Source organism: Ischnura elegans, chromosome 4 (assembly GCF_921293095.1).
Source record: "Ischnura elegans chromosome 4, ioIscEleg1.1, whole genome shotgun sequence".
Taxonomy (NCBI): domain Eukaryota; kingdom Metazoa; phylum Arthropoda; class Insecta; order Odonata; family Coenagrionidae; genus Ischnura; species Ischnura elegans.
The window spans coordinates 51,858,562-51,882,720 of record NC_060249.1 but is presented as its reverse complement, the minus strand read 5'-3'; the positions used below and the strand labels follow the sequence as shown (position 1 = coordinate 51,882,720).

The window sequence follows — 24,159 nt, the reverse complement described above, 5'->3', positions numbered from 1 at the left end:
AGTTCTCTGGGGAGCTATTTTTAAATCCCCCTGATAAGGAATGTGAGGTAAGGTCCGGTAGCAGACGACACACAAGACTTTCCGTCAGAATTCCATTTTAGCCCATTGAAACACCGGGAAATTTTCTATGCAAGAAGTGGGTTTCAAAACTTTGATTTTAAAAAAGGTGTCTTAAATGGGGAGAAGACGTCATAATCAAGATAACTTATATTTTTTCTAGTTTTTTATACAACGTTTAATTAGAGCGCCTTGCACTGTATTCGCAACTGCGCGTGGCTATTTCGCTGCTTTTTTATTTTTGATAAACAAGTAAAGATCGCACTGCGTCAATCAAGGTGATGGCAGTTGACGGGAGTTTTGTGCTAAATTAAAAATTTCTTATAAAATGGAAAATGTCATCTGATACAGAAATTCGATTGCTCAACTTTTATGTTATAAACACAAATTTGGGCCATAACGAAGGAGAGGTTTGCCATGATAATTTGTCTTAGTAATCATATAATGTTGAACGTCGGACACTTACTAATTATTTAACTCCTTTATTTAGAATGAAGAAAAAAAGATAATGTACTACTATCCATCAGATGTAGATCTGGATACTCAGATGAAAAATGTTGGTCTGAGTGAAGCGATTATAAAGTTTTCCGAGTAAGTGCCCTTTCATTTTCCTCGTAAGCATGCATCAAAAGTGAATTGGGAATTACCGTTTCAGTACGGTCTAAAAATATCGAAAAATTTTCCAGGACATTTAACCCAGGTCATCCATGTGAAGCCCTTCATACTCAGAAAACCCGTCAGCTGTATCTCAACCCCGAAAAAGGATTTTGGATTGTGATGGTATATTCAACTCCGCTCCTCTTTAATAATTTTGGGGTTACCTTTAATTTTGATCTAATTTTCATTGGTAAACAACGTATTATTCAAGTCGAATATTGTCGTGGGGTGAAAGTGAACATTTATGCAGTTTGGGAAGGGTAATCCTTTTTTCTCTCTGAATGGGAATACTATTTTTCTTTGTTTGTTATCTTCTCTGAAAGTTGAGGCTGCATGCATCTATAGAAAGCAAAAACTGATATCATTCGGGAATATTTTAATCATTGTAACAGCTTGTATATATGAGTAACAACTGGCAAGGCTTGCTTTATTAAAAATTAAATGGTGCATCCAGATTAGCGTCTATACTGAATGGAATTAGTGGATAGGCTAATCGGTATTAGTTTTGTTATTTGCTTTTTCTATCATAACTTAATTGGTCATTGTCAGTTATAGATATGCCACTGTCTTAATATTAATCTTCTATTCTTATATCCCCTGTATGGTCTTGGATAACCAGATTATTGGAACCTATATTATAGGTGTCAATTATTTATGTGTATTTCAACGGTCATGAACAGGATCTTGGGTTTAAATTTGATTAATATCCCAATTAGATGGTGTGTACATATAATTTGTATGATAGCTACCAACTTACGTGTTCAAGCATTTTCAAGTAACCAAATTTTCCCTCGAATTATTTTATTTTTGTGGCTCAATATAGATTTTTGTAGAGTCATGACTATGACCCTTATTTTTATTAATATACCTTCCACTCTATAGGTATTTTCTGGTTCAAAAGTCTTTCAGTGTATCCTCTTTTGTTTTACCTAGTTTGTTAGTACATGACATCTTTGGATATGCTGACTTAATTGCCAAATGTAATAGCTTGCTTTCAACTCTTCAATTAAATCTTAGCCATTTATTATTAACGCCTATGAATTATAGCTCTTGAAGTGACCATGACCAATTTATGCTTTCCTTATTAGCTGCTGTGAACATATAAAATGGAAAATGATATTTTATTCATCAAATATTGAATTTGAAAATTTTTAAGTTGCAAAATTTCCATCACATTATTTTTATATTTTTGGCTATGGGACCAGTTAGGGATATTTTACCAGATATGTTTTATTTAAATGGATTAGGATGGCATCTTTTATGGCTCATTACCATTTAGTCTTAGATCTTCCTTGCATGTATTACAAGTTTGTAATCAGAACTGGCTTTTTAATATTGTGTATTACACATTTGTTTTGCATTGCACGGCCTTGAAGATGGGTGACAAGTTGTCTCTCGAAACATCGACTTATACGAAAGAATTAACCCGGCTGAGAACCCGAGAAGCATTCCTCAATAGTATTCACCAGGAGAAATTAAAATCGTTTAGCTGTGAATTAGTGTATATTTCAGAGTTAGGATTAGTATTAGAGATGAGGTGCAAAACAAGTGCACGAGCAAATACACTTAGTACTCAATATTTCATTTGAGGTAGCATCTAGGTGTTTTTCTAGTACGTTCTATCATTAATATCTTGGAAACCATGGCTGATTGAATGCTTGAACATGGAAACTTTCCTCTCATGTGTAATTTTCCCCATCCATATTAATGAAGACTTCTTTGTGACTAGACTGAAGGAAGAATGTGGAAGGGACTACATATATTGCTAATATAGATCAATATAATGTTGCAATAATAAATATAAATCTTTTTTTGCCATGTGATCAGAAAGCAATGAGTAAATTGATACAGATATGAAGCACATCAGTGAGTATTAGAGATGAGGTGCAAAACAAGTGCACGAGCAAATACACTTAGTACTCAATATTTCATTTGAGGTAGCATCTAGGTGTTTTTCTAGTACGTTCTATCATTAATATCTTGGAAACCATGGCTGATTGAATGCTTGAACATGGAAACTTTCCTCTCTAAATTATATTTTCTATCACTGTGCGGAGTTTGAATGTGATTTGTTGGTAATGCGTGGGTTCCTTCCCTCGTTAGAGCCTTGGCACCTTCTTCATGAAGCTACCCCACCTACCGTCAATCTATCACTCGTGCATGCCATTTCCTTTCCAGACTGTCAGCCTCCCGTGGGTGACGCGCACAACAGTGAACAACCCGAGTGGCAATCCTAAGGAGCCCACATTGGTGAGGGGTGAGGAGGAAGTTCAAGATCGAGTCTATTTGGGAATCCTTCGTCATGCATACAGGACTTTTCGTCTCTTCTCGGGGTCATTTGCATCTCTCGTGGAGAAGGGTCAAATCAAAGTCCTGAACAAGGCTGCTGGAGATGTTGATGACCATTATTATCTCCTTAGGAATCGCTTGGAACATTTTTTCTCTTCGGTAAGTTTATTTAAGTACAGTAGAACCTCAACATGGCATCAGCCTTGGTTGTCGCCCCCAAGCTACATAATGAGTGGAAAACTTTATATGGGTATTTTTGGGTTGTTATTGCTTAAAAAATTAATTTTATATTGGTACTTTATAGTAGACTCTTGATAATAGATTTAAGGTTCGTCTAATTATAGGAGAGGAAATTTTGAAGTAGTTAGGTTGCATGTGGAAAAATCGTTATCGCAATACTTTGTAACCCACTTTGGACCACGGACAGACTCATACAAATTTGAATGAGACAAGATACGACAATAAGCTGTAGAAAGACCCCTTTTTATTCATCTGAAACCCTAGGAATAATTGTGAAAATACCAAATTTTAAATCTGTTACAGTATTAGTCACGAGCTTCCTCTATGCCTCTACTTTTTAGGCTCAAAAAATCATTTTTTTATGTCTTTTTTTTTAATCTAGACCATGTGATACGCTGAGAAAGGAATTTTCAGACCCATCTCTTAATTTTGGCCAAAGCCTGCAATTTCACTATTTCATGAATTATTATCTCGGCAACAGAGGAAGATATGGTGTTGCATCATAGGGTTCTACAGTAATTGTAAAAACTGGCAGAGCGACCAGAAAAGGTCACAGGGCTTCGTCTCTTCTGAAGTGGTTTTTCTCCAGGGTGTTCAAATGCAAGTTATTACAGTAAAACCTCTTTATATCGTAATGGAGGGGACCGAAATTTGGGTAATTTGATGCATGGAGGTTCACTATAGAGAGGTTTTAGTGATAGGCACCATTTTTTCATATCCTTCGGAAATGAAAGGTACTACTTTCTTTTTAACCGTTATAATTATTTGTTACAGCATATTAAAGGTGTATAAGAAAAAAATGGGCGTGTAACATTTATCGCTGAAAATGTCATTCTGTGTACCTAATCGCCGCTGCATTAATGGTCTCTAGTTGTCTCGGTATGATTTGCGGAGGTAGTTTGGCCATCTTGGGGATGTCTCCTTTGTATGATAAGTGGAAGTTTTACGAGATAAAGAGGTTTGCCTATAAATTTACATGTAAATCAAACGGGACTGTAGAGGTGGTATGAAGTATGGAGATTTACCATGTAAAGAGGTTCACTGCATAGAGGTTTTACTTTACTTAGGACTGAGAGAAAATCTATTTTTTTTTTGCGCACAGCATTAAATAATGTGAAAAATTGTGGTCTGAAATTTCTACTCCATGAGCAATGAGCCAGAAATGCTTATTTTTTGTACTGAGTTTCACCCTGTGAAAACGAGCATATCTCCCCTGTAAATACTTGGGACTTTGTTATTACTGCACAGTCAACTCCCTTATTGAAGTATAAAGTGAGTGAGTGAATAGGTTAACTTGAATATCATGTTCTGCTTCTCCTCGTTTCTTCATAGTACTTGAGTCAGTCACTTCACCTGAACCATGCCGACTTGCTAGAAGTTTTCCAAGGGGTTTCATTCCTGCCATTGGACAGGCGTTCATTCCTAAGGGTTCGATGCTTCCTGTCACGGGCAGAGGAAGAAGTGGACTGGGTGCTGCAGAAATATGAGAAGCAGTCATCTACTTCAACTACCCCACTTGCCTCCTTATTTCTGTACAATGACCAGCTTTTATGGTAAGTTGAAATATCTCTGTACATAGTAAGACTTGGATAAATGAGCGGTGCTGATAATTATAACTTTTATTTGCCTCGAGATGATGGCACTAACAATGTTCCATGTTATACAGCATTTCAATAATTTTGATTTTAATCCTGTCCCTCTTAAGTATTCAGTTATATGTGTATACTGTGCTCTCGTGTGTTATTGGGTGTCAATATTGGTTGATACTCAACATTTTTATGCGTACACATTTATGTTATATTTTATTATTGCACTTTTTTTAACTCACAGATACATAAGTCATTTTCTTATTTCATTCTATAAGATATCTGTAATGGTCCTTTACTATTATGTACCTCAAAGATTAAAATCCAACTCAAGTGCTTAAGCCTGAATCACACGATCATTTTATCCATCATTTCATAGTAATCACTATCGCGATCACTAGAGTGATCATCCGTAAATGATCATCGCTGGCTATTGGTTTTCACGATCACGATTGCGATGAGGATTCCCATCTCCATTTTTCATCACCCATCCGGTCGCTTTTCCCGTCGCTAAAACCGTCACTAAAACCCCATATCAGCCAATTGGAACCCATGCCTGTAAGGAGCTATTGCAGCACAACATTTGACAATTGTGGGAACGACATAGATAAACAAACTCACTATATATTTTCGTTATGCGGTCCTATGACAACGAGCTTTGATATTGAAAGTGATGTGAAAGGCGAAGGTGGGAGGGACCGTGTGATTCAGAAAAATGATCACTGGAGCAATCACTTTTCCCGTCGCTAAAAGCGATTGCACTAGAAAGAAAGAAAATGATAGTGTGATTCAGACTTTCATGAGGTAAGAAGAATTCATGAACATGATGAAATAAAGAAAACATGAGAATTGCTCTTAGTACATATAAAGTTGTAATTGGAAATTCTTCCCTACACTTTGTATTGAAGTAATAGAGCATTTGGCACAATGATAACCAAGGAAACTGAAGTATCCCTATAAATTTAAGGAAGAAATTAGGTTTAGGGAGAATAGGTGCTATGAATTTTCTCAGTAATTTTATTTATAGTCCTTCCAAATCAGTATTGGTATGTTGGAATTCATTACATTGTTTTCATTAATTCTCACTTTTAATATCAACTTTTGTTCGTGTTTGTTATCTGTTTCATTCAAAGCATTTTCACTGCTGAATTTTCTTATTTTTGTATCTAAGTTACCCATTTAATTGATCCAATTGGCAGAACTTCATTTAGATTGATATAGCTAAAAGTCTTTCAGTTGTCATATTGATGCTATGGATTGCCATGCAAATGTATTTGCTGTAAGCTGACTGTATCCTATGAGTTTAACTTACAACATTTATTGTTTGGTTGGTAAAAAATGGTGCATTGAAAATTTGGTCCTTGGAAATTTAAAAAAGTCTTTTTATCCTGGAAAATTTTCTAGCATTGATGAGCATAATTCATTGCTACAAATCCAGAAGGATAATATTGAAGTTTAAAATATGTGTGATTTGTTTTTTCATCCACTTCAGGAGTGGGCTCAGTGCCGATGAGACTCAAGTGCTCTACAGATTTTTAGTTGGAAGTCTGCTCCCAGCCCATCTGGAGAGAACGGAGTTGCAGGGAGGTTCCATACCAAGGCATGGCAGTTACCCTTCTTCGTCTTCTCACTATGGGAGGTGGGTCTGTCTGTCCTCTTATCCATTTGTTGAATTTTATAGAAATAATAATAATAATTCACTCTCTTCAGACCTTACAAGTGTAGGTATTGGATTCGTCAGTTTAAAGTACCGTATTAGTCTGAAAATAGTCCCCCCTTTTTATCCAAAAATACCCATGGTAAAAGTAAAGGGGGGGACCATATTCAAACGCATTTCTTAAAATTTTCCCGAAGCTGAAGCCTCAAAATTATGGGGGGGGGACTATATTCGGCGATATACGGTATATGAAATAAATCGTCGAGTACAAATAGAATACAGTGGAAGATTGGTTTAATGAGTGCTCTAGAGGGTACCCAGGATCAAAACTAGGGGGGGGGGCAAGCCATGGTTGTTCAAGTTGTAGGTAAGATTTAAGCATGTAAAAGGTGAATGAAATCAACATTTTAAGGAACCTGTAACAGCTCTATATTAGTTTTTAAAATTATTCGCTTGAAAAAATATTATTTTCCTTAAAGACATTTGCAAATTTTGCTTCTAGGGGGAGGGGGGGAGCAGCTACCCCTCGCTGGGTATGCCCATGTGAGTGCTCTTAATCCGCAGACTATTGCTTGCTATGCCGAGCACTTGTTATATTGGTAGGTGAGCATGATGCCTCTCAATTCCCATATTGCCGCTTTTTATTTTGTAATGCTGCAATTTCATGTAGGAATAACACTGCATTTGCCTTAACTTGTGTATTTGCGTAAAATATGCAGATATTCTTGCGGGAGGGAACTGACAGAAGGCAGTTATAAAGCAAATCAAATGATGGTGTAGGGAAGGTGCAGACTGATTGCCACTAGATTGTTGTCTGATCATCTGTTTTATGAGCAGTCTAGCAAACCAGGCACAACGCTCCTCTTCACCTGCATCATCGCTCTCAGCTGTTATTTAATTGGCTGGGTGCCTCAAACTCCGTGCCTTCGGATTCTTGAAAAAGGAATATAGAATACTGCAATCACATCCAGAATACCCGCGGGAATTCTATAGATATTCCGTGCGAGGATCATGTCTCCACGTATTTTTTATGCATGATCCAACACTTCAGTTACCGTGGATTTATTCAGCATGAATTGGTGATTGAAGACCAGGACTATAGCTCCAAGAAAAACCAAGTGGAAAACAAAATTAATTCCAAGTGATAAAATGATATAGTGAGCATCACATGTTGGATTTGAATGTAATGCTAAAGCAGTCACACCGAGTCATAGACAAGTTTTCGATATTAAGGCAATGCTCAGACCATTCAAGAAACATTTTACATTTTAACATGTTGTTGATTAATAATAATCCTTCTAAAATATGCGTAAGCCTGTTGTAATTTCTGATTTCTGCCCAGCTCCAGCACAGTGACGATCGGCTCAGCGCTATGCTGATCAGTCCTGCACACAGCCTCAGCAAGCTCTCAACAGCCCAAACGATGACTCATAGCCCAGAGCGCAAACTGAGTCTTCTCTTAGCTGGCATTAGAGGTTATCAAAATCAACATCTTACAACTGTGTTAGGAGTTGTTATTTTCACTGTCACTAGTAAAATGGGAGCCCTTGATCACTTTCAAGATGTCTAGTTTTGTTCCAATCTGGAGAGATATACCTTGTTGTACCGAGCATGCAGGCGGACAAATTTTATCTCATGGTTATTTTTGTGATTTTCATTTCCCAAAGTCTCCAAAATTGATGCAAATATCTATAATTCACCACCATACAGAATGAAATGTTGGATATCAACAACAAAAAAATACTCTTAAGAGAGTACTTAATAATGAAATGTTATCATTGTATAAATTAATTTTTAGAGATGATAACTAACATTGTTAAATAGAATAATTTTCTCTCACTAATTTGTACCTTTGTGAACATGCACATAGGGTGGAAGCTAGTTACTGACAGTTTACTGACAAGGGAGACCACATGCCCTGCTCAGCCTTTTTCAATGCCGTATTTTTTATGGCATTTGGAATAGCGAACACATCTCTGAAATGGTAGTGGTTCCATTGAATGGGCCTTAGTTTGGCTGTAATTAATTAATTTTCATGCGGTACTTTTAACAAGCCAAGCCAGTGGCAAAACCAAGGATAGAAAAAACTTCACTATTCAGTGAAAAGGAAAAATTATTCTCAGGGAAGTATTCTTTTCACATTTGCTTTGGTATGATCCACCAATGGGCTCCGGCAAATTTACTATTTTTCTTCATTTTGGTACTGTCAAAATTTAGTGAAATGAGATATAAGAGACAAAACTTGGTGTATCTATACTTTATATGGTAACTTGAGTGGTGTGACGAGAATTTAAATAGCATGAGTCATACCGCCCAGAACTTGTTTAACTCATTGGCTAGTGTGACCACCCAGTTGCCAGCAAGTGATCTTAACCCCTTCCAATTTGAATAATTTTCCGAATATTGTGCTCCTATTCCCTATGTATTTTTTTTCTGTGGTTCTCTTTTAAATGGTAGGTAATGAAATGATAATTTGTAATTTGTAATAAAGGTAGAACCGTGATATACAATGTTATTATTAAACATGGAGAACACAGCTATCATTACTCTAATAAAATCATTTTAATCCTTCCAATGCATCATGTTTCGTGAAATATGAATTATTTATGTATACTATGTATATTTTAACATTGTTATGCTTTCAATATAATTATGTTATTCTTCTAAATAGTGCTAAATTTATGAAAATTCGATGACAAGATACACATGTCATTGCATGGTTGGACGTCGAAAGTTCATGACGAGCTAGACTCATCATTACAGCACAAGGGGTTAATGTCATGGAAAACCTAAACCGTTAATACTTTTTAACTTTTTGCATCTGTATTGGCTTTCCTATTGTTATTTTAATCTTATATACGATTTTGTTTCACATCTTAGGACTGGAGACTAACGTTTAATATTTTTTTATCATGTAAACAACGTAGGTTTGTCACTGGGCCATCCAGTTTATGTGACGGGGCACCAATTGGGAAACTTCCATTGATCTTCCTGTCACCTCAAATACCGAAACAGAGCTTCTCAGAGGGGAAGAGTAATTTTGGATCATTCAACTCTGAGAGGTCTGGTAACAAGTTTAAAGAGGAACCATTTCATCTCCTTGTTTACCGTGCACTGAGTGCCACGCTATGCCTGATCATTTCAGGTGAGTGACTCAATACGGTGTTTAGGGTTGTTACGAGTTCTCATTTTCATCAATATTATATGTATATGGTTTTTTTTGTACTTGTACAGTGAGTCCTCGTTTAACGTCACATACCGTTCCTGAAAAATGTGACGATAAACGAAATGACGTTAATCGAAGCATAATATCCCATAAAAACAATGTAAAAATTGAATATCGGTTCCTAGACCTCACAATTCCTATGCGAAAAAATTTTGTCGTATCATATCTGGGGCATTTTTTTCGATGGGAATGCCAAACTATGGCATAAATACGAGTTCCTGTCTTCATCGACGACAATAGCAGCAGTGACGTAAATCCTTCTCCATTTTTGTATCTTCCCGCATTTGCTTTTCGGCTTCGCTATGGTGGTCGCCCGGCCGAGCGTCGCCTCGGCATCATCATCGCTGAAGCATCGTCGCAGTTACAGGAACCAAAATTATTGTGAACTCGGCAAAAAAGTGACGACAAAAACTCCGAGTTCTACACGGAAAAATGCCTTGAAATTGATTTTTAGTTTCCTGAAAACCATTATGTCAAGTAAAACCTTGAATGAATGAATGAATGCTACCAGACGCCACAGACCGGGGATCGGGTGCTCCGGTCCATAGGCCCTACCCTCGCTACGAGAATTTCTTTTCGGACCGGTCAGGAGCGAAATCAAAATGACGGAAATGAGCGAGGGCGGGCAAACTGGGATTATGAAATCGAAGAGATGGTTTTAATTGCGAATTGAGGCGGGCGGGCGTCGCCTGGGTATCATCATCGCTGAAACATCGTCGCAGTAACAGGAACCAAAATTAATGTGAACATTGTTCTCTTGGACATTGTCGTGGAAATGTCTCTAATGCTAAAATTTGCCAAAAACGTAATCGCAATTAACAATATACACACCGTTTTACACTTTAAATGGACTGACCGTATTACCGCCCACGTAACAAACAACCTGCAACGCCCGCCTTTTTTCTCGCGCGAAATTTAAAATACGTGACGTTATCGCGAAGCGAAGGGACGATAAACGAATCACGGTTGTAAAATTTTCGTGACGTTATCGCGAAATGACGTTAAACGGGGTGACGTAGAACGAGGACTCACTGTAGTTGCTAATTGCCTTTACCCGAATGTTAGCCATGGGTAATATTACAATGTGTAGGGACAGGAATATTACCATATTTTTTATGTGAGGCAGATTACTTCTGTAAATTATGGTGATATAAAAAAATTCTCATGATTTTCTGATCATTTTATCATTTGAGCAGTTGTAAGTGAAGGTTAGACCCTGTGATTGTAGAAAAGGGAAAACTATGGTCGAGCGATGACTCTACCTAACACTGCCTTAATTCATAATTGAACATTTGGAAATGTGCCCACTTCATGATTAACACTGTTCTAATTAGTGCTGTTCTACATTAGCTATACATATTTAAAGTTTGAGATACTGATTCAGTATAATGCTCTGTGGTTGCTCACAGGCTTACAATAAATATTGGGGGGCCCCTAACCAGGGATCTTGCCCTGGGAAATTTTATAAGTAGTGAGTTTTAAGTTTTTTAAGCATTTTAGAAGAGTCATATGATCAACATTAGAACCCTGATAACTCGAATCTTGATATCTGGACACTCCGGGGAAAATCGACAAGCCTGACACATTTTTTCCTCACACCCATAACGAATTTTTGAGGGGGCTCGGGCCCCCTGAAGCCCCATGGAGTCGGCCCCACTGGTTGCTCATTAACGCTCATGAAAATTTGAATGGTGTGTTTGCTCCAGTGTGTGTGCCCTTTGCCTCAATGGAAACTGTGTTCTGCTACAAGTTTTTCATTACTGAAGCGTCTTTCAAATTACTCAAGATGTCTCGAATAAGGAACTTGGGAAAAATCGTCATGAACGCTAAAATCAGATTAAAGACCATTTTGAGATGGTCTTTCGAGAGTGATTGGCTAAATTATCTTGGACCGAGTTGAATGGCTTTTCACTCTGTCGCAGAAAGCTTCAATCAACTTGAATAACATTGGTCAACATGATCGACAAAGGAATAACGTAAAGCCTGACCGAGACAAGTACAATAATAATTACTAACAGTTGACAAATTTTTTGCAGTGCCGAACTTATATCTTTAGCTCCTTATAAAATTTAATATGGGCTTCCACAACATTTCTCTTCCAAGCGGCCATGATATCAATACTCATCCCATCTCCAAGATAGCTCTGAGAACTCTAGAAAATCTTCACTAATTGGTCGAAATGCTTCAACACCGTTAGAGATTCAATGGAAATTAGAACTCTTCTGGACAAGACGACTTTGATAGAATCGAAGGAATTAAAGAGCATTAAAAAAAAAATGTCAATTGGCATGACGTCACTCCGATTCGAGAAAGCTTGTTCAACGAGTTTGGAACGGAATTTGATAATGTAAAACTGCCTTGAAAGAGACAATAGGGTAGTTTAATATAGGTTTTAGTAATCCCAGTTTAGAGGAATGCTAATGGTCCATTTTAACCTAATTTGAAAAAGGCCAGATTGGCACCCATGTGATGCCACTCCACATCACAGGGACTTAGATTCTATACGAGTAGTCAGGATTTTTACATCATCTGAGAATACCAATGCATGCATGAGGCACAGAGCTCAGGGAAACATCTCTTAATAATCACCTATTAAAATTGCCTATGGTCGGAAAGTTTCCTTCGCTTGATAGGGTATTAATAATCCTTATTTAAGCCAAGCGCTACCTGCTAGCAGTCTGCATTGTGGTAGTGCTCATAGCATCCAGGGGCGCCGACTTGTAAAAAATATTGGGGGGGCCCATATCGGAGGTCTTGCTCCGGGAAGAGGTTAAATTCAAAGTGTGTCGCAGCACCGAAACACTATCATGATTCACACCACTTTTTTTCAGCTAACCTGCCTTCTACCGTATTAATTATTCGTTTAAATTCATTACTGAATGTTTTTTAAAAGGTAACTATCGTCAAGCATGGGGAAAAAAATTACTGATATATTTTTGTGATTTCACAAAGCATAATATAACTTAATTATTTTCTTGAATTATTGAGGGGGCTCGGCCCCCCCAAACGAATCTTTGAGGGGGCTCGGGCCCCCTCAGGCCCCATGGAGTCGGCGCCACTGATAGCATCGCACCAAGGTGGCCTCACACGGCAGCACCCGGAACTATGATGACATCACACGGGCTTTTCCCAACATTCATACTTGTAAATTTTCACTTTTCATTTAATCGGGAAAAATAGATATCCTCATTTAAAAATCTAAGATCGTGAAATGCGTACTCCAGGATTAATAATCTTAGGATTTAGGCAATAAAAAAATAATAGGAAACCACCCTATTGGTGATTCACTTTCAGAATTGAATTTTGTCAACTTTTGGGAGCAGGTGTAAAAGATAAGGAAAACCTCACAAAATTCAAATTTTGCCTTTCAACCGTCCCCTTTTGTCTTTATGTTAGTGCTTATGCAGTAGATCTACGAAGAATATTCTCACATTTTTGCCATGTATTAATCTTATAACTTATCAATTGAATTCAAGAATTTTACTTAGCAAATGATTCACTTTAGAGAGTTGAAGAAGGAAAAATTATGCTCACCGTGAATTAACCCTTTTTTTCTCGCGTTATTTTGGCATACCATTCAAGGTATGAGGTACAACATAGTCCAGCAGCCTTTTACCGTACGTGTTATTGTTAAGATATGTTTTTGCTAGATGATACATAGTATCAAAGAATAGGAGCATGATAAAAAGTATGAACATATACTTCTACGTAATACATATATATACATAATTGAATAATGCAAAAGGAGGGATATAATATGGCTCACGGGCACTTATGGCAAAAGAAGGTGAGACAGCAATCTTTCCGAAAGTCTTTCTATGGTTTAAAGGGTGATTTTATCAATAAATAATGTCAAATTAATGAGCCTGCAATTTTTTGTTAACCCTTTTACTGCCAGCCCATTTCAGGTGGAATGTACGAAGACTGCCAAGGCTGTTTTCCGGAATTAGCAACTTTCAGATTTATAAATTTTTCAGCTACTTAATTTTATTTAATACGTCTAGATTTTTTTCCCAATTCTTAAGATACATTTACATCTTATAACCATAGATAGATTATGGGGGTTTACTTAAATTACTGCCATTGAAAAGGCCACAATCACAACAAAAGTAAAATAATTCGGGCCGATAAATCGGCCCCTGGCAGTTTTCGCTTAACCAGCGAGGGCTGATACATCGGCCCTCGCTGGCAGTAAAAGGGTTAACCCGTTAACGCCTAGCGGTACCGTATGGTACCAGCTGGTAGTGCAATACTAAACGAACTTTTTTTGTTATTTATTGTAATTTGTTCGGGATTTTGATAGTTTTAAACTGATAAGCATATTCATAATTACGTTTTTCAGAAAAGTTTGCTTTTTTAAGCAAGATTTGAAATTTTTGAGTAATTTTTATAATTTATTGTTCAAAATAAATTTTTTAACGTTTCTGGCATTAAAATGTGAAATTACTAACGCCTATTTAATTTCAATTTTTGACCCCTTAAGGGCCTAGCGGTACCACATTGTACCAGGCTGTGTCTTCGAGACTATTAGTGCTAAAAGTATAAATTTGCATCTAATCAATCAGATTTTAAAATTGAATATTACGAAAAAGTTGGGATGAAATTTTTAATCCAGACGTTTCCGGGTTAATTTATCTTGTGTATTCTCTGCCTCTCCAATGCCACGTTGTTTCAGATTCCTACAGCCTTACGCTGCAGGACTTCCGGGACATAGATGCAGCACTGGGCCCTGGTCTCACGTCCCTTGCATCACAAGTCGCAGAGACGATTGGGGGAGGTCTCTCGGCCTCCTCTCCTACCACGCCTTCATCGGCACACTCTTCACCAGCATCCTCGTCCTCCCCAGCATCTGTCTCACCAGGATTCGCACCTCATTTGCCTCCGCCAACCATCCATGGATCATCCGGTCCTCACAGATTCCTGTACTTCAACCGTTTGAACTTGGCATTCAAGTCATCGGTGAGTCTTAGCTTTAAGTAATGTCTGACTGCACGCTCTTTTATGCTGATGTGTTTGATGAGTTGGTGGGGTTGCATTTGAAGACATTTAATGTGTGTGCATAGAGTTGCCAAAGTTTTGTTTAGATTTGTGAGCAGGGCATTTATGAAAAAAGATGGAATATTGTTTTGGAAAATAATTCCTTTGTGCTAATTAAAAGAAATTATTATTTTTTTGAAAGACGTTTACATGTGATATATGTATATGTTACACTCTCTATAGTCTTCTTCTACAAAAGCAGCATATTATTGAGTTCATTCAAACATCACTCATTTGATAGTATTTGGGCATTCACTTCTTTTCACTTGCTGGGAGGAATTGAAGATCAAACTGATAGAGTTAATGCAAAGTTGTTAAGCAGTGCTACTTGCAGCAGTAAAACTTCACTTTTTCAATGCCTGCTTTGGGTTTTTAATCTTGATAACAAATTCTATGAGTTCATATGCCGAGGACTTAATGAATTATAAAACGGAATGACTTAATGGGATAAAATTGGTGGGCATAACTGTAAATGTTTATGTAAAATATTTTTTTTTAATTATAAACAACCTGTAATCGATCATGGAAAATAATGTGTAACAGGTGTGCAATACCGTGATAGAGGGAAGAATTTTGGGTAAACAGGGAAGGGGGTGGAAGAGAAAAAGATTTATGGATAGAAAGAACAGGAATAGGCATTATTGTGAGTTGAAGAGGGAAGTTATCAGTGAGTGATTCTCGTTTGGGGCATGACTCTGTCTTTTAGTAATCAAGCATTAAAAGTACAGATTACAGTTACTCTTAGGAGGTGGTGATAAAAAATGGCTCTTTCCCTGCAGTTACAAAAAAATAATTCAATTATCTAAAAATTATATTCTCTTTAATTTTGTGGCGTAAACAAAATGCATTTAATGTTTTTCATTTTTTCAAAATTTGCATTTAATGTTTTTCCACATTTACCATTTACTTTCTGAGGTCCCAATTCATTTTCTGTTGTAATGATGTAAAAGCAAGCAGTCTTGTTGGTTGCTGTAGTCAATGTTTTTTTTAAACCCAATTTTGTATCCTTTCATTGAAAATTGTTGTACTGTAAGTCACCATGGCTCTCTCGTCCTCGCATCCAATGGAGTTATGGGGAAAGTTGTGCAGAAAAAGGAAGAAATCGCATGTCGGAACAATCACACTTTATTGTTACTTCATTCACAATCCCACGCCGACTTCCCAAGAGCCGTCGTCTCCCTCTCGTCAGCGCTTCCGTTATTGAATCGGGTGCATGGAAAGATCACATTAACAGCATGACTTACCTTACGTGCCAGCACTTCCTGCGGCCGAAAGGGTTGGGTGGTTGGGAACGTGGGAAGCGATAGGAACGGGAAAACACCGACTTTGGGTGAGAAAGGAAATGACGGGAGAAATACGACAGCCGCCTCTTACAGTACCTATTTTTTCTGACTGACCAGGCAAATATGTATAATTTTGTCCCTACTCGTGATGTTTGTGACCGAAGTTTGCCTTCATTTTTCATCCTGTTAAATATTAGCATGGTGCTGCTCCTCAGGCCCTATGTACACATCCACAGAGAATAGGGAAGCTTGGCTTACTTTGGTTAAGAGTTGTATTGATTTGTGCATTGAATTAAATATTAACCCCTTGAGTAACTGTGTTGTTTTTTTCTCTTGTAACAGATACATTTGGACAACAGAGGAGTTGGGAATGTAGCTGTGTCTAGGGATATTTTGATGATGCTGGCTGACATCAATGCTGATCTCCGAGGCTATCCTCATAACTATGATGATACTGGACGGAATGACAATCATGATAGAAATCTGCAGAAAAGGTACTGGACTAAGATTGGAAGTAAAGTCATTGACTGCTGTGGGATTTTTTGATCTGACTATCTACATGTAGGAAGGGTTGGCAAACATAATTGCTTGAACGTGCATGTACCTTTTTTGCCACAGTGTAATATTAATATGGGTTTGAACAACCTAATTTTCTTATAGTTTTCCTTCATTTACAATTAAAAATGTCCTTGTTTCTAATTAAGCATTGTCTATTGATTGACTGTCCAATTCATTTTATAGCCTGCCTTTCATTTACATTTCAGAAATAGTTTATTTTTTATTGCCTATTGAATTTCAGGGATATTTTAAAGTGAGAATTATTGGTAATTTGTTGGAATTCTATTTCTTCATTAAAGGGAGCGTAACTCTTCAAGGTCAGTTTCTGCTGAGATCATGATGAAGACGTACAATGATGCGTGGGTGGTGGGCAAACTGTCTGATCAGAGGGAGTTTTATGTGGTCTTGAGCCCAAAGAAGGGAGATCTTATTGCTGTCAACGGTGAGTATTATTACCCAAGTTGTAATTGTTTTTTTTAAAGAAATGTTTATGAATGTCTTCTGTGATGGGCACCACATTATCTTATCGTCTTATCATATTCAATTTATTGAGATAATTATGAAGCCTGAATCACCCAATCATTTTTTTCCACTGATTGTCTATTGCCCTCTGTTATGGAAGCTGAAATAAAGAAGGCACCCTTTATAATCAAAATAGGTACCATACAATTGATATACAGTAAAACCTCTATGTAGTGAATCTCTTTACATCATAAACCTCTGTACATCATACCATCCCTACGGTCCCGTCAGATTTACATGTAAATTTATAGGCAAACCTCTTTGTAGTGAACCTCTTTATATCGTAAAACCTCCACTTATCATACCAAGGAGATACCCCCGAGACGGCCTAACTACCTCTTCAAATCAAACCGAGACAACTAGACACCATTAATGCAGCCTCGATTATGTACATGGAATGGCATTTTCAGTGATAAATGTTTCACCCTTATTATTTTTTTCTTATGTACTATCATTTGCAAAAGTCTTGCAACAAATCGAGCGGCGCCACTTTCGCTCCACAAAGATTGTGCCCGGAAATTGTATGGTTTTCGGGTGTATGCAACAATCCAATACTAGTCTTCATGGTTCAATGCATGGAGAACAGGTCATTGGATGGGTGAGGTATTTTGTCATCCTTTTCAGTCTCGGGATTTGACCGCTTCCATTTAAGTGAAATTAATGTTCATGATATTCCCCCAAACACATTGTAGCATTTAATGCAGTAGGAAAGATCGAAGGTAATTCCTCGGAGAGATTTTAAAATGTTGGTAGCTTGGCTCTTTTTGAGTGATCTCAGCTCTTTTCAGAGAGCTGGAAATCACGAGTCGTTCACTGTGAACATGGCAGACTTTTGTTTACATCTATCGACTCGGGTTGACGTTTTAATACAATATCTACGACATATGATACGAGGCAGCTTTGAAATTCCCAGTGTTTCATCATATAAATATCTGAGCAAACACGTAAAATATGAATTAGTTAAGCTGATCGGCATTAATCGTTGCGTAAGTAATAACAGAGTTCTCCGACGTCCGTCAATCGGTAAAGATGTGTTCCTTTCCACTTATTCAAAGTATGACGAGGAAAACTTAATTCCAGGTAAAAGTCACATTTTTAATGATTGTCGGATTTCAACAGGTATTGTTTGATAAAATGTTCTACTGCTGAATTAGTGTGAATGCGAATAATAACTCTAAGCTGCTATGTCGTTGATGATTAAGCTATCTTATTTAGATGCAATCATTTACATATACACTGATGAATTCGGGATAATGTAGGATACTTACTTAGCATTATTAATTGAATTATCTACTTGCATTGAGTAGGTTACATTGTATTAGGAAATGTGTTTGTTGGCAATACGTTTTATGTTTAAGGCATCAGTGGAACTGCAGCTCATTTCATAAAACCTTTCAAGTCGAGTAAGAAGGACGTAAGCAAATCCTAACAGAATCTCTGTTTGTAATGAATGTATACGCTTGCTTCATTAGAAATACAAATACCAAGTTTAAAACATAATAACAAATAATAATAGCTTACAAAGACGATACCATACCGAAGTCGCAGGCGACAACATCATAATATTCCTATTGTATATACTAACCAGCCGAAACATAGAGTATGCGAAAGCCTCCGTGCTCAAGTTATAATCATATAAACGAATAAAAGACTAATATACCGAGAAAGTGATTATTTTGATCAAATTCGTTCAAGTGAGAAGCCGTAGGAGAAGCACATGAAGGAGCTCAGTGTTACAATAACACTAAATAATCAAAATTACTGCATGACGACCTTGAGATAGAAATAGCTCAGCGGATAAGCATTCGGGCTGGTGACAGAAGGGCCCGCGTTCGAGTCCTTCCCGTGGCCGAAAATTTTTGATCCTCAGTATTTTATTTTATAGTTTTTTATTTTTGAAATTTATGTTAAGAGGGTACCAGCTGTTGAATTTGAGCATTTTTTGCAACAATTTCTTATTTAAATGACCGTGCGACGGGAATCATGCGTAGTTAGCGCGGTAGGACGAATCAATTGCGTTTTCTTGAAGGAACTCCAATCAGAATCACTGGTGAATGTAATTACTAGTGCTATATGGTTTCCTTTACAGGTCCGTAACTGCTCAACATTATTAACCTTTGGAATGAGATCTATCGCAATAATAATGTAAGGTTCCATATACGTAATTTCTTAAATAGATCAATTTTATCTGATTAAAAAGAAAATTATGAATGATATTTTGCAGCGATTATGCTGTCCGTCTATGTAGTATGCTGCCTATTTGTCATCAACTTGTCGCCATTTCCTACCAAGTTAATTTCTCCCGTAAAGTTTTTCAGAACAATTTTACACTTTTTCGTTTCGTAAATGAGCAGTGACGGAAACTTTTCTTAGAGATAGAAAAAGATATAGATTAAGTGAAGAATTTTATTTTTAAACTTTAGGCTTCAGTATTCTACAATCAGTGTTTTTTAATACAGTAATTTTGTTGGAAAGGGACAGAATGTGAGACTAGCTGATCTACTAAGTACAATCCTAGGAATAACCTATGTAATGGTAATCCTTAATCGCGCACGCACCACGGCGCTTATTTTTAAATATAGGACAGGCTTATCTTGAGGTATTTATCAACTATTTTTCTAGTGAGTACTTTCTTCAAGCAAATTGTGACATCAACATGTATATGATAGTGCTACAAATTGGCCCTATTTACACTATTTTGGAAGTACGTGAGAATCACTTACGGCCTGCAAGTTTTACTCCAGGTAACCTACTTCCTCGTCCCTGGCTGGTAAAGCTGCGATAAAGATGTAGGGCAAGACGAGGTGCAGGGCCTATTAGCTGACCAAAACTACGGCCCGGGAGCACCCGATTCAGCGTTAAGAGCTGAGGGAGCGGCTAAATTATGCGCAAAGTATTTTACCTCCCTAATAGATGCGCAAAGTATTTCCCTCCCTAAAAAAGGGCGAATATTGGTTTAAATTGACTTTCAATTTAATCTCCGTCCGTTGTTGTTAATGGAAACCTTACCAATGGAGGCATTCATGGATAGGGAAAAGACGTACTATTAAGTCACTCTTTAAGTTGGTTGTCCTTAATAATATAATAATGGCCGAAATATTAAAATCGAAACAATAACTAATTTATTATAACAATAAGAAGATTAATGCGACGTGATCACTAAATATGTTAGTGCTATCGTAAAAATTGAAGCCTCTCCTAGATATGTAAACAGTAAAAATAGAGACACATTCTGCTAGCAACGATGAGGCCTTGCGATTTTTTTGGCAATCAAAATTCCATTTTTTTCCGAATAAACATTTCCATCGGTGTAAATATATTTATCCAATTAAAAAATTGGTAATTAATGAAGAAGAAAGCTTATGGAGCTATCTTTATCAGCTTCAACCTACGTAAAGAACTATTTAATGCCAATCAATTAAATATGGTGGAGACGACAGAGTCGTGTTTTTTTTCCGGAAAATTGCCAGTTAATTTTTTTTCATTTATTAATTCTTCTATATCGAACAAATATTTCAACAACTTAATATAAAGTCTCCTGAACGACGTTGAATCCCTAAAAAAAGGGTTACGAGCGAGTTGATTTCCGTGTTCCTAATGGCGAAATCGTGCCCCCAGCCGGCCTTATGGGGTTTACCATTGGAAGCCAGGCGTCATAGGTACCCACTCTTTTAACGGGTAAATATTTTCAATTATCTACTCCAGTCAACTACGGGTACAAAAATAATCTCAAACGCCGCGACGACTTAACAACATCTACGCTCGTTTACTCAACTGAACATCGTAATGATTTCCTACGTCTCACTCCCGTGTCACGATGACCCGTTCGTGAGTCGTTCCCGAGCTACCATGAAGATTCATACCTAGATAGTGATCATTCAAACATAATGGTGGCCAGAAATCGACAATGGAGCGAAAGTGGCGCCGCTCGATTTGTTGCAAGACTTTTGCAAATGATAGTACCTTTAATATGCTGTAATTTTCACGTTAATCATTAGTTGTGGCCATTTTGTTCCATATGAGAGCATACCTAACGGTAAATAAGAACAAAGGTATCTAACTATCCTAATCATTTTAAATGACTGTTGAATTAAGAGAGATCTCATAATTTTTTCTCAAATCGTAGTAAAAATCATGTGATAGCACACGCTTTCTGTAATTATTATGTATATAGGTAATAAATATATGTTCACTAATCCATGCATGTTTGTTTAAGAACATACATATAATGGTTTTATAGACAGTAGTGCCTTTCATTTCTGAATGATATGAAAAAATGGTGCCTATCACTAAAACCTCTCTATAGTGAACCTCCATACATCAAAATGCCCAAATTTTTGTCCCCACCGTTACGATATAAAGAGGTTTTACTCTATGTTTCAATTATTTTCTCCGTGTGCTCATCCATGTTTAATATTGTACAGATTGTGAAGTAAGTGACGAATCTTAAATTTGGTGATCATCCATCAAAAACTGGTATTTTTACTAAATCCTGTTGTAGTCAATTGCAGGAGGTAAAATCCTTGAAAAAAGGGATATATCTGCTTGATCAGGATCCATGCCAGTCAGGAATGTCAAGGAAATGTTTGGGAAATTATACTATGGTCAGGGAAAAACTCCAGTGGTGCAGTAAAGAGATGAATGGCTGAACATGCTGAATGTTGCTGCATTCAAGCAAATTTGATCGGAATGAGATGATGGGAATATCATTGCTGTCCTGGCTGGGCGGCATGGGGTAGCGCAGGCTTGGGACTACTAGATTTGATTTCTACTAATACTCCTGCTTGACTTTATTTCACAACACACCGTGCTGTAATTTTCCTTAAAATCCCTGTACAGTTGAGCACACTGGATCCCATCCATCTGAATCTGACAGATTTTAGTTACTATTGTTTTTATGGGGGTCTGGGATGAATGTTTATTTATTCATTGAGATCAATGGGATAAACCCTTTACATAAAATTGTAAATTACTCTAGATACAAATAAAATGTATAAGATGAAGAAATATATGTTCACTCAACTTAAAGTAAGGAAATAGAGAAATTTTATTCGGGAATTTGATGAATTATAACAAATTCAATGTAGTACGCCTTGAATATACAGTGAGTCCTCGTTTAACGTCACTTACCGTTCCTGAAAAATGTGACGATAAACGAAATGACGTTAATCGAAACATAATATCCTATAAGAAACAATGTAAAAAGTGAGTATCGGCTCCTAGACCTCACAATTCCTATGCGAAAAAATTTTAGCGTATAATATCTGGGGCATTTTTTACGATGGGAATTCCAAACTATGGCATAAATACGTGTTCCTGTCTTCATCGATGACAATAGCAGCAGTGACGAAAAATCCTTCTCCATTTTTGTATCATCCTACATTTGCTTTTCGGCTTCGCTATGGTGGTCGCCCAGGCGAGCGTCGCCTGGGCATCATCATCGCTTAAACATCGTCGCAGTTACAGGAACCAAAATTATTGTGAACACGGCGAAAAAAGTGACGACAAAAACTCCAGAGTTCTACACGGAAAAATTCTTTGAAATAACTTTTTAGGTTCCTGAAAACCATTATGTCAAGTAAAACCTTGCGCACCTACCTAAGAATTCATTTAGCAGAAAATTTGCTAAAACTGTAATTGCAATTAACAATAAACGCATCGTTTTACACTTTGTTTAGACTGACTGTATTACAGCCCGCAAAACGAACAACCTGTAACGCCCGCCGCTTCGTGTTTTTTTCTAGCGCGAAATTTAAAAGCCTTGACGTTATCGCGAAGCGAAGGTGCGATAAACGATTGACGGTCTCAAAATTTTCATGACGTTATCGCGAAATGACGTTAAACGGGGTGACGTAGAACGAGGACTCACTATATCGCCATTTTCTGGGTGTTCCTGGATTAGCGAATTCTGGATGTGGGTGTGCTGAACTGTTTACGACTCCTTTACCATTGATATGAAGTCAGGGAAGTTTTAAAAAATTCGAACAGGGAATAAGGAAAAATTGAGAGAAACCAAAAATGAAAATTCAGAGTGCACCCTGTTAAGTAGATAAGGGAAGGGTGAGGTTGGAGTATTTATTGTGGGGAGAGAGTATGTGAAAAAGTGTGAATGATGTTCTGTTACTGAGGTAGGAAGCAGAAGGGAACAGGGTTCATGGATTGTATGAAGAATAATAGCGCTTTTTTGAACATAATTTTTAGTCTAAACAAACTTGAGTGTATGAACTTATCATATTCCATTTCAAGCATGATAGCCCCATGAATATATGTTACCCCATTCGCCCTCCTGTGTCGCGTGTTACATATTTTCAAGGTTATAGCAACAGTGTTTGAGACCTCATTACTTCATTTGTTAAATAATAGATGAAATTTGTTATTTTTTTATTTAATTACTGAAGCTTGTTTTACCATCAACTGTAAGTAGCCGTACAAAATGTTTGCCAAAAATGCTCAGACTAGAAAGCAGATTGAAGAAAATGTGTTTTAAGTGTAAAAATGAGGTATTTTCATGAAAAAGTTGGTCATTACCAAAAATTTGTTTTCGATTGTTAATTGTGAATACTATGCAGTTATATCTCTATGTTATTGCTTTTTAAATTTAATTTAACCACATCCGTATGAATAAATTTTTTGGAGCCATATGGCATTTTTCATGAGCTCTTGCATGAGTTAATTGATGTAATATCATATTCTGAGGTGAATGGGAATTCTAGTTGAATGAAGTATCATGCAGAGATATTTCACAGTTTCAATAAAAGCTCTAATTCATATCATTTTGTTTTTTTTTCAGAGGAAGTGCGAAGGCTTTGTGAAAGTCAATTCAAATGCATTTTCTTTCATGACTGACTTGGCTTCACACCATTGGTATTCTTTGAGATCGAGAACTATAACTTGATATCTTACCCTTCTGAGGATATCTATAAAAGAATTCTAAGAAAATACATTCCAAGACTGTATATTGTGGTAATATTTATTGATCAATGATGAACATCATGCTGAAAATGAATGTAAATAGAATGTCTATAATAAAGTATAAATATGCAGATA

The 24,159-nt window shown here is 37.0% G+C and overlaps 1 protein-coding gene across 1 annotated transcript; it reads left to right on the top strand.

Annotated features, from left to right (window-relative positions):
- Positions 1–313: 313 nt before the first annotated feature.
- Positions 314–24,159, top strand: LOC124157455 (vacuolar fusion protein CCZ1 homolog). The gene is made up of 11 exons (XM_046532167.1): positions 314–467; positions 548–648; positions 744–837; positions 2,893–3,162; positions 4,576–4,796; positions 6,322–6,468; positions 9,414–9,631; positions 14,388–14,671; positions 16,375–16,526; positions 16,890–17,032; positions 23,903–24,159. The coding sequence occupies exons 1-11, from the start codon at positions 393–395 to the stop codon at positions 23,956–23,958; spliced, it is 1,761 nt and encodes a 586-aa protein (XP_046388123.1). The 5' UTR covers positions 314–392; the 3' UTR covers positions 23,959–24,159.